The following is an 18485-nucleotide window of genomic DNA, read 5'->3' on the forward strand; positions in this document are numbered from 1 at the left end:
AAAGTCGGAAAAGGAAGTCAAATTTACATAACAATTAAATTAACATAAAAATTTCGTTAAAAGTATTGGAAATTACGAACAAATGTATTTACGTAAAAACTGTATTAAAAAGAAAGTTAATTTTAATTAAGAAAAATAATCTTGGTAAATCAATTTCTCACGTAAATTTGACTCAAAATTCATTTAAAAAACAGGGCCGGATTTACCTACTTGCCGCCCATGGGCCGGATTTACCTACTTGCTGCCTATGGGCCACCTGTATTTTGCCGCCCCCTTCTCATTCGTTTCGAAACATCAATAAAAAACAACTTAATCGGCCCGAAACAGTAACAGAGAAACAACTTAAAACGGGACTAAGGACGCAAATAATAAAAAGAAACACATAAAATATAATAAGAAACCCGGGACGTTTCGCAGGGATCACACCCGCATTTTCAACCGGCAAAACAAGAAAAATTAAAAGAAAGGACACTATGCCCCTCACTACTAGCAAAAGTTCGCACGGAACTTTGCGTGAAAGTTAAGTTCCGTAAACCTATCTACATATGTGTGAACAAGGCCTTCCATTTGTAAGAAATGAAGGTAAAAATTATGCAAGAACAAACATAAATGTGGTTTAATAATTTTAACTTCCGCCGCCGCGCCGCGCTGACCGCACTGTGTTTGGCGCAATGCGTGAAGTATTCCTACAGTCTTGTAGGCGCTATGCGTTTCACGCCGACCGCCGCACAGTGGATTGAGTCAATTAGAGGGGTCGGACATGAAATTTTTGACAAGAACTGCAAATGTTGATGTTTATTTCGTCACATTTTAAAGTTCAAGGGGTGATACTGGAAGAAAATATCACGAGAAAACCAGTGGAACAGCTTGCAGAACATTAGATTCTTGTATAAACGGAGTTATGAGCGTTTTAAGTTCCCAAATTTTTTCCGACCTCTCTCATTGACTCGATTCACCGTGCGCCGCGCTGAGGGCTTCTCCTTTCTATCTCAAGTCCTCATCATCACTGCTGCACCGCTCCATGCCAAATTGCGTGTTTAGTTTCTCTCTTAACTCGACTAATTAAAGGTGCTGTCTCTTGTGTCACCGAAAGACGCTTTCTCGTTTGTAATTTTTTTTTTCTGAATCCGATTTTTTTTAAACCTACATTTTAAAAAAATGCAAAATTTGCCGCCCCCTGCGTTAAGAAATGAGAGAGAGATGCTGTACTCGATTATCTAATGCATCTGACGAGTTTTTCAATTCAAAAAGGAACGTATTACACTCCACAAATAAATCACGTTTGAAGCGCAAACCGGAAAAAACACGATTTGTCAAAAGTATTCATTAAGTATTGCACTTTCCACAGAAGCATATTGCACAAAAATGTCACTGTAACGACTTCCGGATATGGTTGCGACCAACTTAAGGCTCAAAATTTTGATTTGTTCGCTCCCTAAAAAAAATGGTCCATCTCTGTAACTGTTCTCACCAAAACTGACATATAGATCCCAGGGTCACAGACTGTCGTGGTCCCGGAGACATTTTTCAGGGTTGAAATCCTTCCTCTTATTTAATTGTTTTTTAAATAAACTTAGGCTAGGACACTATCCCTAAATAACAAACAGACCAATTTGGCTCCAATGCCTCGAGCTCTGCACGTGTAAACTTGAGTTTTTTGTTTTTATTACTCTCGCTTTTTATTACTTTCGTCGGTCTGCTCAGGGCCGAAGGGGGCCCTCCCTCCCCCCTTCCTCCTCTTACAGTCACGCTCCGGCGTGGCTGCAGCCGTTGCGCCGCGTCATTTTTGTGGGAACATTGATCAGCGTTTCGAGCCTTAAGGCTCAGTTCGGGTGCGATATTCTATCGTCTACGCGCCCAACCCCCCCCCCTCCCCCTCCCCTCCCAAAGACGCTCCGCGCCACCAGACTATCGATATTTTAGACCAAAATATTGTATCGATATTTCAACGTTGATATATCGTCCGTATCCATACATTTATCTCCAGAAATATCGAATCGATTTTTCTTTCTTTCTTCTGCTGAGTTGTGTATTTTACACCTCGGAAAATCGGAAATTATGGTCAATTTTTCATAGTTCGAATTTCGGATTTCGCTGGCCAGGTTGTACAGACCTACGTCACAGGGTAAACAAACCTCAAGATGCAAATACCTCCTTTTTTTCTCTATGTAGGTATAGGACTTTTCGCGTGGCTGCTCGACGGTTTGTTAATCTGTGGAGGTTAAGCTACATTCACGCGTCGCAAGCAACCTGGCCAAAGACTTAAAGACGGAGGGCTAAAAGCAAAAAATGAAGCTTCTTTTCAACCACCTCTACTATTGGCTAGAGGATTGGCGGCGAATATCGGGACAAGTTTGAATTCAAATGTAGGGCGGGAACTGAATAAAATAATTGCGGAAACAAAGTATTCTAGGTTGATTTTTGCCCAAATTCACTTACCCACTCATATTTCTTTAACTTTAGGTTAGCTTTGGTCCGTCGTCGACCGATTAATTTCATTTGGGCAGTAACGGTCATCTAGAACTGTAAACGACCTGTTTGAACCTGCAGAACCACCATGAGCAGAAGAAAAAACTAACTTTATCTGAGATTACTGCCTATTACCAAGCAAGAGTAGGTGTAATATAATAGGACGCAGTCCCAACTTTCTTAATATATTCGTTTTAGGCATTTAAAATACGTTTCGAAGAAGAAATATGGAAAAATTAAGAGGACAAGTTCAAATCAAATTTCCGTTTGCCGCCATGGATTCCGCGTTCATTTACACACTCACACAAGCACCCAGCGCCAAACCAGGCTTCACTTTTTCCCCATGCTTTTAGATACGAGCACTCCGTCTTTATGTCTTTGAACCTGGCGCGTCTGCTTCTTGCTACTGCGAGCGCGCCTTCATTTCCTCCTGCACGCAACAAGGACAACTGCGATGATAAAGAATTCCATTCGGCGAAATCGAGCCGAGAGCAGGCACCACGAGTATATACATATGGGTTATTTTAGTGATGGGTGGGATTTTATTTAAAATTCCTATGAATCCTAGGTATAGTATTTACTTTAGTAAACAATTATCATTTATTCCATCACTTCTTCGGATTATTTATTTTTAATCAATCTATATTCATGTGAAGTGTAGCTCATCTGCATTTTTCTTTCCCTGGAACCTAAATGTATATTATGAGTTTGAATCCATCAGAAACTAAGTCAGTCCAAATCAAATTTAACTACATGCGAAGTGAAAACGATTTGTATTTTGCAAATCAAAGTGATAGTTTAAAGCAACCAAACTGTGTCAGAAATGTTCCCAAATTACTACGTAAGGCTTTTATCAGCTCATCATCTGATCCAATAATTTTAATTGTGGCATTTCATTCGGCATGTCGCCGCACGACTTCTATGATACTCAAAGTCTCACATATATAATTTGAAAGGGGGGTCTGGGGGGGCGGCGCCCCTCAGCAGGTAGCTTTTGCTACTTGTTTCCTTGAAGTTTCATTTTTTTACCACCAAAGAAGAATACCTTTAAGTTTTGTGGAATTTATCAATTCACACCTCTTACTCATAGAATAGTGGATCATTTTCATCCTTACTGTTTAAGTCTCGGGTCAGCTACGCTAGAGAGCCTGCATGTGCAAATTTTCAGGAATGATCTGAGTTCAATTTTAGGTTTTTTGTCGATATTTGTACGGCAAAAAAAAAATTCTATCCAATGAGCTCTATGTTGTATTTGACTACAACGCAGTTATTGATGCAGCTACAATATTTAACTTCTATGCTGACAGCAGTGATGATCACTTTAAAATTTTTAGATTCCTCTTCCATGGTGGATTAAAAAGTAAATAGATACAAATTTTGGCTGCGATTCGTCGAACCTGGTTGAACCACTGAGATCCACTGATTTACTGTTTTTTTTCAAGGTTGCAACTCTGACGCATTGAGTTCAAAGAGTGAGCCTAAGCCATCTGTGAAAACGTTCTTCATGTTTAGTGTATGACCCACCTATCACCAAAAAAGCATAAGCTTCCCAGCTTTCCAGTTTCTTCCTTTCTTTTTTTTTTGGAAAACTTGCAGTAGATATAAGCAGCAGGTTGATGTATTTCATGTGATATTTTCACCTAATCTGTTCTTTTCCCTCCTCTGTGATGGTGTTTTATTTTCAGGCAAAATCCCTCACGATTCAAAAAAAGAGCGAAGTTCACGCCTTAGTCTTCACCACTCGTGTAACCCTTGTATAAAGCCCAACCCACTCGATAACACGAGTCTGGAGGCTTACGATCTTGCTAGTCCCTGCTGCAGCGCGCACTGCATTCCCAGAAGGCGCTCGCGGCACAAATCTAAGTCCCGTAAATCGTCTTGCTCGCATGAGTCGAACAAAGGTCTGTGCTGGTTCAGGGACGATGTTTACTCTTCTATCCTCCTTTGCTTTTGCTTGATTTTAGTGAGCTGCAGTGTTTTGTTCTTTTTGGCTTTGTAGATTCTTTGAAAACAAATCTCCAAAATTCATCTGATGGGAAGTAAAATTGCACCAGGTAATTCAAAAAGGACGCACTAAAAATGTGGTTTCCAAGTGTAAAATCTTGGGCTTTGGTGTTTCAATCAGTCATGTGGATGATGGGTCGAAATATGTCAAGTGTCTGATTTTGAAGTTAAACTACATCGTGTGAAGCTTCTTAGGATGTTTCAATCAAGTATCACAATTGTTTCTGCATTGCAGTCATCAAAGTTGTCAGATAGTTCTACGGAACTCCCCTCATTATTTGTTTTCGTTTTTCCCGTGTTCGCTTTTTTGTTTTACCAGTGTCACATTTTTTTTTTTTTTTTTTTTTTTTTTTGCTTGTGCATTTTTCGTTTTTTTTTTCTTAAATTGCAATCAGCTATTTCAGCTTTTATCAAACATTTGATGTCTTATTATACTTGTACTCACAGCCTTTCATGCTTCCAATTTTAACTTTTTCCAGGCTTCTTTCGGAATTTTTTATTTGATATTTTTTGCAAGCAGCTTTCTTCACACTCTTTTTTACCTTTGTATGTTTTTCAGAAGCTTTTTATTTCGCTGGTTCTTTCATCCTCATTCAATATTTGACTTCATAACTGCTAATGAATCTGAATTTGCTTGATTTTTATTTTTAGTAGACATGCTATCGAGTTCAACCCAAGGATTTTGTTGGGGGTTACCAAGGTTGAGGGTATTTAAGTAATGCATGATGCGCTTTTATTTGAATCTGGCCCTCTATCTCCACTTAAAGCATCTAAAATGCAGATTTTCTAAATTATGCTAAATGTAACGATGGGCAGAACTCTCTCTCCATTTTTATTGGTCCCCTTGAAGAAACATAACTCAATGTTTTCTTCTACCCCAAAAGCAAAGACATTTTCTTCTTAAGTTTCACCTCTTATTCGACAGCACTCGATATCTTTTGGTATTGTAAATGAAAAGGTAGGTTAATAGGTGCCATAAATAGGAGCCTAAAAGCACCTTTCCGGCCACCGCATGGCTCAATCTTAAGTTGACGTTCTGAATTCTCAGAGGAATAAGAAACTACAGGCACAGCTTCATTTTGAAATAGCTGGCTTTTTTTAAATGTACACTTGCCAATCAGGGTTCGAGTTGCCCAAGGGGCTAGTGGGTGATCATCTTTTTGACTCTGGGCAATATGACCCTGCAGAAGCCCATTACGAACGACCCATTACGACAAACATTATTTTTGGGCCCCATTTGGCATTTTTGATGAAATCTCTTGCATTGAAAAAAATGAATTATAAATACACAAAACAAAAATGAAATCCTGAAGAGGCAAAAATTTCCTAGAAATTATACCAAGATTTTTATCACTAAATAAGTAAGGACTGAAGTAAATTTTGTTTTAGATAATAATTTAGGCATGCACTCTGCACTTGTTTATGTAAGAAATCTCATCGTATTTTTTTCATTGTTTCAGAACCCATTGATAAAGGGAACTCAAGATCGGTCCAGGTTTCAATCGTTCACACAGCCTCCAACCGATACCCAAAAACCATCATTGCAGGTGGGGCAGGCCCCCACCGCTACGTCAATCTAGTCAGTCAGTACAGCCTTCAGTCCTGTCCCTCGAGCGAATTCAGTCATCACGCAGAGAGCGATCCCAAAACGCTCGATTACGACTCGAGTGCTGCCTCTTACACAACTTCGCTGAGCACAGACACGCTGTACTGGGATCACCCAAGCGATGCTCATCACCATCGGCATTCGGTCAAAGCAACATCGCACCGACGCAGTCAAGAAGCCGTGAAACCCGTCAAATCCTGGGACAACCTCACCACAAAAGCGTTTGGTGGGTATGGCTTTGGTTATGGTTATTTGGAAAGAGACTTACGGAACGAGGCCTCGCATTGTACGAGGGCCCATTCGCAGCGTAAATCACGATACGAGCCCAAATCGACTGAGTCACTCCTGCTCATCTCAAATCCTTACATGAATGCCTCTGATTCTAGTCTTAGTTGCGATCGCTTGGAGGCTCGGCTTCATCAACGGGAGGGAATGGGCGCGGGACCACTGCAGACTGCACGCGGTAAGCGATGAGAAAGGGGGGCGCAAAGAGCGGAAAGGGGTGGAGAGTGAGAGAAAGGGAGCACTGGGACCGGGGGACCGGTATAAAGGTAAGGCCTAGGGGTAGAAAGAGCGCGGCCGGAAGGGCTGGAAGATGCGGGCGGAGGGGCTCCCCATCAGACGCACGCAGGCAAGGTTGAGGGCGGTCAGTGAGAGGGCGCCGGGGGGGGGGCCGGGTGGAGCCCGCAGGGGAAACTGTTGTCGCTGGAGAGTGGGCGGATTATGGCCTTTGCCGGACCACACAGAGAGGCAGTGGGGGAACAAGGGCCCGGGGACACGGATAGGGCGGTCAACAGAGGCGATGCTGGACGTCAGGGAGACAAGCACATACCAAGAGAAAGGCGACGACTGCGGTCGCCGGAAGAGAGGTGGGGAGAGGCGAGCGGGTGGGGAAGGTGGGAGTGGGGGGGCGAGGGGGCGGGACTTGAGGGCGCTCGTGGAGGCGGGGGGCGGGGGCGGTAGCATGCTGGGAAGCGTGTATGGCGGTTTGAGTCCTGGGTTGGCGGGATGACATTGCGGGCAGGGGGCGTGTGCGGACGGGGGCGCAGTGGGAGGAGGCGGGGGGGCGCGCGGGGCAGGGGTCTGCCTGTGCTGGGGGCTGAGGGTTGAGGCGCGGCTGGGACGGGGATGGGCGGTGGGGGGTGCCGCGGGGGGGGGGGGCGCACCGGGAGGATCAGGGGCGTCGAGGCGATGGCACACAGGGAAGACGGAGAACGTTAGGGTGCGTCTAGACGCCATGGGCGGGGGGTGCGGAGCGGCCGCCTCTACGTATTGATCTCCAGTGTCTGTATGTCGCGCCGCGCAGGTGTGCGTTTTCGTCCGTGGGTCGGAGCGGTTCTCTGCGGCTTGCGACCACTGGGTCATTATGCCTCATTGTGCAGGCTGGGGTTGTGCTTATTTTCGTGCGTTCGTCTTTGGGTTCTGATTCGCAGGTTGTCGCTTGTTGGAGCATAACCCTGCGGCGGCGGCTGCGTTCATCGCGGGTGTCACCCGTGTGGCGGGGCTGCTGGTAGGGGGATGGTTGACGGTGGGGGGGGGGGGATTGCGGCCGGGGCGGGCTGGCTGGGGTGAGGCGGGGAGGAGGGAACGTGGGTGGAGGGAGAGGGTAGGTCTGAGTCGCAGCAGGGAGCGGGCCGCAGCGCGCGGCGCCAGCTGAGCAGGGTGAAGGGGGGGTGTGCACACATCCAGGAGAAGGGGGCGAGCGAGGGCGGGGAATGGGGGGGCGGCGGGAGGGGGGTGCGGGGACAGACGGGGGGTTGTGACGGGTGGGGGGAGGGGGGGGGGGGGTTCCGGGATGGCCGGCAACGTGGTGTCGCGCGAGGAGGGGTGCAGGCAGGGCCGGACGGCGAGTGGCTGGATGTCTGCAGTGAAGGGATAGGCCGGGGTGGGTGACGTGGTGACGGGTGACTTAGGTGAGAATTGTGAGGTGAATACGGAAGGGGTGAGAGGGGAGAAGGAGCAGAGAGAAGGGATGAAGAAAGAAGTGGAATGGGGGGAAGGGGTTGGAATGAATGTGAGAGGTGGGTGGGGGAGGGGAGACGGTTAGGGGGGGGGGAGGAGAGGGGGAGGGGATGGGGGAATGGGAGGGACAAGTGATATGCGGGGTAGGGCAAGAAGTGGGAGTGAGGACTGAGTGGATGGGGGTTACTGGGTGGGGGGGGGGTCGGGGTGAGACAGTGGGGGGCACTTGGTTGGGGGATGAGAGGGGGCAGGAGGAGAGCGGCTCCTAGGAAGTAGTAGGCACCGATAGATATGCAGGTGTTTGGGAGGAGACCAGGTCTTAGCGGGTCAGGCGGGTGTAGTATGGACGGTGGGTCCGCTCTGGTCATCACCTGACGTCTTCTTCGTTCTGCTATTCTCTTCTCTTCTCATTCGTGCGCTCTCTTATTTGTGACTTCTGCTGCCCCCATCTTTCTCGTTTTCCCACTCACCGTCTACTTGTCGTCGTCCGTGCCCCCTCCTGTCTTAGACGAAGATCCTCGCCATTTTGCTCATGTTTGTGTGTCACAGAGAGAGAGGACCCATCAGTCCGTCAAAAGGCATGTTGTGAACATGCATCAGGCGGCTGAAATCACTCGACTATAAACACTTGCCTTTCATCTGACTCTCGTTGTGACTGTCAATTATTGGCCTAAATAACTAGGTTTTAGTCTTTTATAATTTTTAGAATACCAGTCAAGTCATGTGTTTTTATATGCATCGTAAATTTGAATTTTCTGAAGAGTCACTCAAGGTATCTGAAATTCAAATGAAGGAGGTACGCTTATCTCAAATGTAACACAAGAAAGTTAATTTTTTCTAATCAACGGATCTGACGCCTCATCAGACAGTTGGACAAAAAAATCCGATAATGAATAATGCTTAGCAAAATGCAAGTGAAACACTCAGTCGGAAAGTCAATGACAAAGCAGCATTTTTCTGCTCAATGCCCACTTTTTTTTATTCATATTTTGTTTCGTCTTTTCAATAATTTCTCATGACCTCAGAAATTTTTGTGCCAGAAGAATTTTATGAGCGCATTGAAGAAGTGGAGAGTGTCCGTTTACTCAGAAAAATATTCGCGAATTTTGCGACTTGAAATTTGTTGAATAAGGGTGTTTTTTATTATTATTAAACTGTAGCATGGAATAATTTATTTCCTGAACTGTCCTCAACCGTTTAGCTTTTAAGATAATCCAGTGTGGCATAAACTTTTTGCTTCAATTAGGAGATAGCTTATTTTGCATAGAAGGTAAAAATTTTACCTGTTCAGCAGAATCAGTAGTTTTTCAATCGTGGTATGACATTCACTCATCCAACGCAAGTTTTCAATTTTAAAATATTTTCAGCGGCGTTTGCCGTGCCGATCTCATCCTTCAATTCAATATTGCTGAAAAGTTGTCTTTTTAAGACTCATTTTCGGGAGTCAATTTTTTTTCTCTTCTGTCGTTTGTTAAGTGTTTTTCATTTTTGATAGAAAAACCCCCAGATTCAGCCAGAAGGGCGATATTTAGGAGAGTACTTTTCCTCATCTTCTGAGAAGCTCTCTAAATTGATTTGCCCCCAACTTCGTAGATCTGTTTCAAAGTCAGGTAATTTTCCTTTGAGATGACTTGTATGTATCGTACCGCATTTTATTGAAATCATAGCCTCCACAGTCAACTCGTAACTTTATGCTCTCTATAATATAATATTAGTTTTTGTTGAAAAATGTTCAATGGATTCGGATTGATACAGATCATTTTCCCGACGGTAACTAATTTAAGTCATTTATACCCTGTGAGTTAATATATTTGGCTGTATTTCTTATTTTTACATCACTTCCTTTTTGACACTCCCTTTTTTTAAGCAATTAGAGTAAAATGTAAACATGAACAGATAAGAGTTCATCAATTTTGAATGTGAGCGATTAGTAGTCCTTTTTTTTAGTAACCATGATCTGAAATATTTTTCTCATTTTTTTATACACCTCGTTCCTCTTTTTTTTTGTCCGTTTCACATCTTTCAAAGGTTCTCTTTACATGAAGTTTCCCAAAAGTGCATCTTTTGTGACCTGAACGTTGGCGCGGACAACAATTAGTGTTTGTGGGTTATGCTATCGCAATCTTTTATAGGTTTTTTTAGCAAACAGTGCCAAAGCTTTGAGTCTTAAAAACGTTTGAGCTCTTCAATAAAAGTCACTTTGAGTTAAATTGATGAGGAAAGATGATTGAGATGTTACTGGAAGCGAAAAAAGGTGATCATCATATTACCAGCGTGTATTAGATGGCTCACATAACTTGTGTCATGAATTCACAAGCTCAACAGGTCAGCTCTCTGCGGCGTCAGTTGACTTGCAAATTGATGACAAACCTTAATACTCGTCACCATTTGATAGAACTACAAGAGAAATGAACAACTAAGGGACATAATAATAAATCAACAAAACCAAAGTATAAGGAAGATGATCATGTATTGGCTTAGATTACATGGTACCTGAATCAGAGTTTATGCCTGGTAAAGGCAATAGTTCCTGTGGTACTCGGACCGCCAACTTAGTCTACAACAACTGACTTTTTGAATTGCTTAATATGCCTTCTAGTATCGACCTCAAACAGACCTTTCAGATTTGATTTAATTATTACTTTCTGAACTATCATAGTCATCCCTATCTGCGCAGTATTTCATTAATTGGCTTTCTTACACAAAATTCTCCAATTTTGTCCATTCTCTCTCTTGTGACTTTCACCTAAAATATCAGTCACAAGGAAAGGCTCTAGCCAAATTTTGCGTCCAAAGTTTAAAAAGAGTCTTTTCAACCACAACAGAAGGTAAAAGTTTCCCATTGGTCATCGCAGCCTACCATTGACCCATCACTTAAGGAATAGTGCTGAATCAGTGCCCTTTCTTGACGTGAATCAAAAGAAATAAGGTCAGCAACAATCAAACTGATAATCGCATTCAATTTTGAAGGTTCTAATAAGTATTTTTTCATTTCTTAGATAAGCGGCAGCTTCGTGACATAAGGTAAAAAGCACTTTGAGTTTGGGTAGTGGTATTTGAAGTCCATGGCTCATTTTTTTCACTTGATTCATATAAGACTCAAGTGACAAACCAAACAGACGTGAGTAGTTTTCATCATTTCTGGTGTTTGGTTTGGTTCTGCACTAACAGCAGTCTCTCGTTTCCTTAACTCAAAACACTTTCTCTGCGAAGCTGAGAATCCCTTCTCTTTACGTCTTTGTCTTTCCTTTCTTCATTGTTAAAGCCTGTGAAGTTATCTAACCGCTTGTGCTGTGTCTGTGTTCTGCTCAGGGTCAACAGTTTTCTCCAGGTTTTTAGCAAGCTGTAATTTTTCTCTGATACGTGCAGTCTCAAAATTATACTAATTTTTCATTTTTAGCCCAGAAATCCGTAGATTTGGTAATTTAGGATTTTTCCCGACATATTTAGCTCTCAAGAAATTTTAGTCGGTTACATGTTAGTTTTGCCAAGAAAGACATTTAACTGTAGGTTGTATGCGTGCGAGGATGGAGCCATTTTGAACAGAAGGGGTGAACGTGCTCTTTTTAGGTCCCAAACTCAGTTTTTCTTACCTCATGTTTTGTTGCCCCTCTCTCACGTCTCTGCGTAGCTCTCTACGCTGCCAGTAAGCCACCTCTAGTCATGGCCCCCATCATCTTTCCCCTCAAATTCACCTATCATTTTAAGAACCTGCATAGTGCTTTCATCGCAGGGAGACTGTGTTTGAAAATATGTCCTCTGTTAGCAAAAGATTGAAACTGTATTTAAGAAGAATCAAATTGATGGTTTGATTTAGGGATTTTACTCATAATACTTGGATATTTACTTGTTCCGGCTCCAGTCATCTCCCAATTGTTTTGCACATGATGAATTTTCGTGTGAATGTTTTGTCTTCCACCAGCTTGTCTATCATGCATTTTTCTCTTGAGAACACACTGTTCAATTTCTTTTAATGAACTGATCTTTTATGATGCCAGCGTCCGGTGGGGAACAATGGTATTGGTCGTTCTCATAAATCCATCTTTTATTCTCAATTAAAATTTATAACTTCCTCAATATAAATAAGTTATTTTTGCAACTTGGATTTTTGTTGCAGTTTTCCTATTGAAGATCTTTTTGTAAAGAGAGGTCTTTGTTAATTCAAAACTGATTGTACAGAAGATATCGAATGTGATCTGTCTTTACCTGTCAATTGTGAGTCTTTTTACTTAAACAGCAACTATCTAACCACTGCTCATGTGCCTAACCAATCGCCTCTCTCACTCACATCCTAGCACTACTGTGTTTGATCTGCATGTGGCCTGCATAGTTTGGCCTGCAGGTTAGTTGAGAAGTCCATGTTTTAGCAGTGGTAATCTAACCAAGTTTGTAAAGCTGACTTTTTTCCATTTAAATGTACGTAAAACCGAGTGTTAGTGATTTTGCCAACGCTCATAAAATTTGAGTAAAAACTGTCTGCGTTAACGCAGCTGCAGTCACTCTCTTTATTAGATGTGAATAGTTGCACCAAACAGCATTGATCTCTTGAGAGGAAATTTGTGTTATGATGAAAAAATAAATTTTATACTGGAATTTAACGCAAGTTGGCAAAATCACTGACACTCTGACTACAGGACATATGTGCTGAACTGCAATCAGTTTGTTTGTAAAACAATCGATATTCATCAAGGCAAGCTTCCTACCCTAGAATTGATTGCTTATATGTATTACATTAAATGGAGGAGAAATAGTGTTACCAACTTGGGATAACTGAACTGTGTTCAAATGATGACTAGGAAAAACCATCATCCTTGGGAGGTGACTGATTCCAAGAATGTAAAATGAAAATTTGTAATGTATCGTAAAGTTTTATCATTAATTATGAATAATAATGAAACCATTTTCAAGATGTAGCAGTCGAAGTTATAAATCAAAAATTAATTTTTATCACTGTTTACCTTGAAAGAATGTAACACTTGTTTAGAATACTTCTTCTCAATAAGTCATGAAACAATGCTTGCTTTCACCTCTTCTAAAATTTAACCTCTTGAATCTAACACTTTTCTTTGATTGTGAAATTTTATCAGCACAATAATATTGAAGCTGCAGAAATGTGTGTCTCGGTTTGCAGCGTTGTAGACTTCCTGCCACACTTCATTTTTTACTAAAAAGAACTTCTGAACATCATTTCTGGAAAACTAAGGTACTCAATTTTTTTCTTAAATGAAAAATATTTTGTGAACATTTCAAGGCATGATGATGGTTCGGCCTATTTTTGAAAAATGAAATAGGAGCAGAGATTTTGAAACACCGCAACCGAGATAGGCATTTGTACAGTTTCACAGTCAAAATTGCTTTTTATAAGTTCTCAAGTTCATCTTACAGGTAACAAATCATATAATTGTTTGCAGTCTATATAGGAATTAACCAATGATGTACATTGGTATGAATATTTGAGTCCTTACTTATTTTCAAGTTCCAAAGAACGCAATTTTTCAGAATGATACTTTACTCCTTGGTGTTTGGGTGTGCGTTTCTATTTTACTGCTTGAGAACTAAACCTCTGAGCACCCTGCTTACATTAATTTTTTCTGCCTCAAATGCTTTGATTTGACAACTCTAGAACTTGGTCAAGTTACGTTCAAATACTTTGTCAATGGGCCGGCACAAGGGTCTTGGCTTAGATCTTTTTGTAAAAAATTTAATTATAGAAAGATCATGATCTCAGTGTCATGAGTCGTCTTCCCTCACTTGAAGAAACATATCTTGACTGTGCTGTTACAGTATGTCCAAGAACATTTTAATTTTTACAGGATAACATTCGCTTGAATTTGTCTGAAAATTATAGAATCTTTTTTTACCAGTGTGAAGAAAAATCACCAGAGATATCAGGCAAATTCATGAAATAGTTTCCTTATAGAAAAGTAAAATGTCCATCAGAAATAATGAAATGATGCAATCAAGATATGTTATTCTTTGCAGAAGATGGAATTCTTTTTTGAATCAGGAAGTGAAAACTATAGAATTTTGCGACTAAAAGATAATTTGTGTCTCTCAATAAATATGAGACTCAAAATTTATGTTGCCAACTGTGATATAAGTTTATTGTCTTTGACCATTGAAATTAAGTTGTATGCAATTAAAGTTGTACTAGAATTTGAGTACACTGAACGATAAAAAAAATGTAAGATTAATCATTCAGTTAGTCTGCAAAACACTAACTATAATAAAAACTATTAATTTTGACATCCCAAAGGAAAACCTTAATAATTTTTCAGCGATCATTTTAGTTGTTTTGTGATTGTCAAAAACGACGATAAATATTTCTGCATTCAAATTTAGCCGAATTTTTGTTGTTAAAAAGCCCTCTTCCCAAACAATCAGTGTGAGCAGTTTGTTCCTATATATCCCCTTGACCGTGGGCCAGTCATAAAGACCAGTCCCTAAAGTCTTTAGAAAAAAAGACCTCCCCCCAATATCAAGTTCATGTTCCAAGTTAATTCATTTCTTTAAGCTTAGTTGCAAGGAGTCTCTCAATTTATGCTTTTTTTGACGACTACCTTGAGTGAGTGTCTTTTCGCCAATTGGAATCGATCATTATGACTGACCTGCTTGTTGACCCAAGGGAAACGAAAGCACAAAAACTGATTGATAGGGAAGGATCAAAACCTGCATTAAAAGCCTCAATAGACCCTTGTGCCTCCATCTTGATCAGTCGCTTTGTATCTGTGAAGAAATAACGCGTAGACCCTCCAGGTCACTGATCTATTATTTAGTTCTATGAAACATATTACAGCCCCAATCAAAAGCAAGGAATGGATATTTTTGACGAAATTGAGCTATTTGCAATTTTGAATCTGATTCGAGAAAGGCAAGTTTCAGGATCTTAATCGCAAATTTACCTCTTAAAGGAGAACCTAAGGGGTGTTTTTTTCCAGAATTTTTTCCTCTGAACATTGTCGAATCATGAAAAATTTTCAGTAAAAATTTCTATGAAATATACTCTCTCCCTTTCCTTACAATGAATGAAATATTAGCAGAGATTCTGGAACATTGTAACCAGAAAACACCCTCTCTGTACCCAGCGTCTCAATTGCGGTTTTGTAGCTTCCTCAAAATCGAAAAATGTTACCTAGCATCTTGATTCCTCGAAGTTTTCAATTATGGTTTTACAGCAAAATTAAACTCAATTCAAGAAACTTCAATCATTCAAATACAGAATTCCTTTTCAAAATGTTTCAAGGTTTATGTTAAACCTATAAAAGTTATACATATCATTTTTATCATAGAAAGGAGAGGTTGACATCAATATGGTTACATGCTTCGTACATGTGTACAAATGTACATACTTCCAATGTTTTTGGAGACAAAGGGAGGAGAGAAAAATGAGTGAGACTGTATCTTACAGGCAAATAATTAATTGTAATTGAATTTTTCTCAATGAAAGGGGGAACTGTGTAGTATCTTAGCTCTTTTCTCTGAATGTTACTTGAAATTTTAAGAATTTCAAACTTTGTTCATGGCTCAAAGTAGGGCTATAAAATTTACCGTCATTGTTAGATTTTCCCGTTGTTAGGATTGTAAAAAGCTCAATTTTTTCAAAAATTTCAGTCACGAATGTCTGGCCCCATGTCCCAGAAGTGTATTTCAAAATGAACATTTCCATACAAACTAATTATTGTTTCAAAATAGAGGGCCCCTCCACTTTTAAGACTCCGTAAGCCAAGACCCACTCCTTAGGTGGCTCACACAGAAATGCAACAATCCCCAAGTAATTTTTTTTCATTCCATTATTTTTAATGTTTCAAACGATCAAATGATATTAAACCGAATCACTTATGTGAATACTGTGTTTTTCTAGTTTTAGAAGTTTACCGTAAGCTTGAAAAAGTCTCATTGATTTTTAAATTCATGTAGGAAGAGAGACACTATTGAGTTGCAAGAAAGGAGAGTTTTTTCTTGTGCGAGTATCAAAAATGGTATAAACCATTAGAATAATTTTCACTGATGTCTTCCGCATTTGTGATCAAAATTCTTGATTTGATTTGACTTTTTTCCCTCTCTTTTAAAGTGTCGGTCCGAAACTGTTGGAGGTGAAAGTTAACCAGGATTGACCGTTCCTTCTTCGGTCTGCAATCATGACGTATGTAGTTCAGTCGAGTGTTTTGTGCAGCCTTTTTCAGCCAACTCCGTGCAAGGATCAGGAACCATGTATATTTTTAGTTAATGTATGTATCATTTCAGTCAAAGCAGTCCGGGAGATTGTAGAAAAATATCCCAGGGTTCTCAGTCATTTACCATTAATATTTAATGTATTTCTTTTGTAAGTAGTGTTTCGAGTAATAGCACTTCACCCGGAATATTTTTATATCTGTATGTACCTATGTCAGTTACTTAAGTTTAATCTTTTCTATGCAGCCTAAAATTGAATAGGAATCTAAGCTGGGCCTAAGAGTGAACCATTGAATCAAGATATATGAAAGAGGTGACATCACATTGCTTATGTTACATCCTACAATATCTTTTGGTAATTTTACCCTTGTTTGGTCATGGTCCTCAAACATGAAGTTCAAAAATTATTTAGGAATGAAGTGAAATGTAAAAAAATTTTGCTTACCTTCCAGAAATAGATTTGTAACTATTAGCATTTCTGCCATTGTTTTGAAAGAATGCTCCGCCAAGGGAATGTTGTGAAGTATCTCTTTGCTGGTTTAATGGAAATTCTTGAGTCGCAAATCACGACTTGAGTACCTATTGAGTGAAGAGAATGATAAACTCCTTGAATCCTTCTTTGGCCATTACTTGAACTTGCGGATCAGTCTTTAAATATCTCTGCCACAAGGCTTTATTAACCTTTGTTTAAGTAAGTAATGGAACCTGTATTCAAAATTTCATTGAATTAACATCAGGACACTTCAAAATATAGCACGCTCAATCGATCATTGAGATCAAAAATGCGCAATTCATGTGTTCCCCTTCATGAATTCATTTTTCTTTTGGACCTTATCTTTTAGACTGGAGATCTACAGAACTGGAACTCATTTTTTAGAATCATTGCTCAGTCCAGATTGCGTAAAATGCCAGTTAACATTTACTTGACAAGTAAACAGGGCGCTTAGAAGTGAACTGTCCTTGGAAAGTTGAAAATCAATGAAAAATTATCAAAATATCATTTAGGTTCAGTGGTACCATGTTATAACTAGTGGAAAATGTGATGTCTTAGCTGTAAGCGCCCCCATGCTTCCCCTGTATTTTAATATTTCATTTTCATCACAGAAACAACCCTTTGAAATTTTATAAACGATATTTTAATCAGATTTCATCAATAAATGGCACATCAGTTTGTTTTTCCCGGCAAAGTTACCAATAGGGTCTTTAAACTTGATGAGTCTTTTTACACTTCTTTCCACAACTAGTATGAACGCCTCAGCAGGTTCAACTCATTGTGTGAAAGATGCATTAATTTTCTTTTTGTTTGTTTCTTTGATTTTTTAATTTTGTTGATTTTATTCTACATTTTATTTATTTTAATCTCATTATTTGTCAGTTTTTTCTCTTCTCCAAAATATTTTTGATTGAACATGAAGTTCAATTTGTACTTAATTGTATCTCACCAAGTTAAAAAGTTGACTTTTTCTGGGAGCGAAGCACCAATACATTGCTCCTTCTGGTAATTGCTAAATCAAAATTGTATTAAGTTACCATTTGTTAAAAATCAACAAATTTATTCATTAAAGACTGAGGTATTTTACCATTCATCTGATTTTCTTCTTATAACCATTATCCTTACATAAGTCACTGTGAATAATTCTGCAGTGTCATCCAAAAGAGCTGCAAGTGCAAAAATGAAGTTTCGAAAAAACGGGCTTGGAAGTGTCTAAGCAGACAATTTTATGGGTAGAAGTCTCTAAAAACTCTCTAAGTTTGTTTTGATAATTAAAAATAGACCAATTTTATTTTCAACTATTTGTATTTATAAAAAACGGCCTTTCTCATTTTCATGTTGGGGAAGATAGCCGCAAGGGGTGTTTTCTGCTTGTTCTCAAAGTTGCATTTTGGACTAACGAAAGTTCAGAAATTGGCAAAAGAGAGCACAATTTTACCCAATACTCAAGTACCTACAGCTCTCCGGCAGAATAATACCTCCCACAGTTGTTTTGTCCGAAATAACGTCAATTAAAACTTTCTCAGTTTCTTATGGGTCTCATGTTTATAAAAATTGATAACCTAAGTGCAAAACCACACATCTCCAATACCATGTTTCACAATTTCCATTCTTATTTTATTTTTTCTATGCAAAACAGCAAACTTTATAGCATGAAATACACAGAATATTCTGCTAAGAGTGACGAGAAATTAAGGAAATTTTCAAGAAATTATGTTGAACAGATTTCCAAAGAAAAAAATAAAGCACGACAGGAAGCCTGTAATGTCACAAACGGAG

The 18485-nt window shown here is 40.0% G+C and overlaps 1 protein-coding gene and 1 long non-coding RNA gene across 2 annotated transcripts in view; one reads left to right on the plus strand and one right to left on the minus strand.

The window, feature by feature from the left end:
* ssp6 (short spindle 6) overlaps positions 1-17797 on the plus strand; it is a gene marked incomplete in the record, with an annotated part of 85826 nt that extends 68029 nt beyond the window's left edge. The window contains 3 exon segments of the mRNA XM_072304869.1: positions 4155-4370; positions 5934-6305; positions 12159-17797. Coding sequence (XP_072160970.1) covers positions 4155-4370; positions 5934-6305; positions 12159-12184 — 614 coding nt within the window.
* Positions 590-3424, minus strand: LOC140225580 (uncharacterized). Its single transcript, XR_011900617.1, has 2 exons — positions 2854-3424; positions 590-2250 (listed from the first exon to the last, which is right to left on the minus strand). It is a non-coding gene; the product is annotated as an uncharacterized lncRNA (long non-coding RNA).
* Positions 17798-18485: the final 688 nt, after the last annotated feature.

Source organism: Bemisia tabaci, chromosome 10 (genome assembly GCF_918797505.1).
Source record: "Bemisia tabaci chromosome 10, PGI_BMITA_v3".
NCBI classification, from domain to species: domain Eukaryota; kingdom Metazoa; phylum Arthropoda; class Insecta; order Hemiptera; family Aleyrodidae; genus Bemisia; species Bemisia tabaci.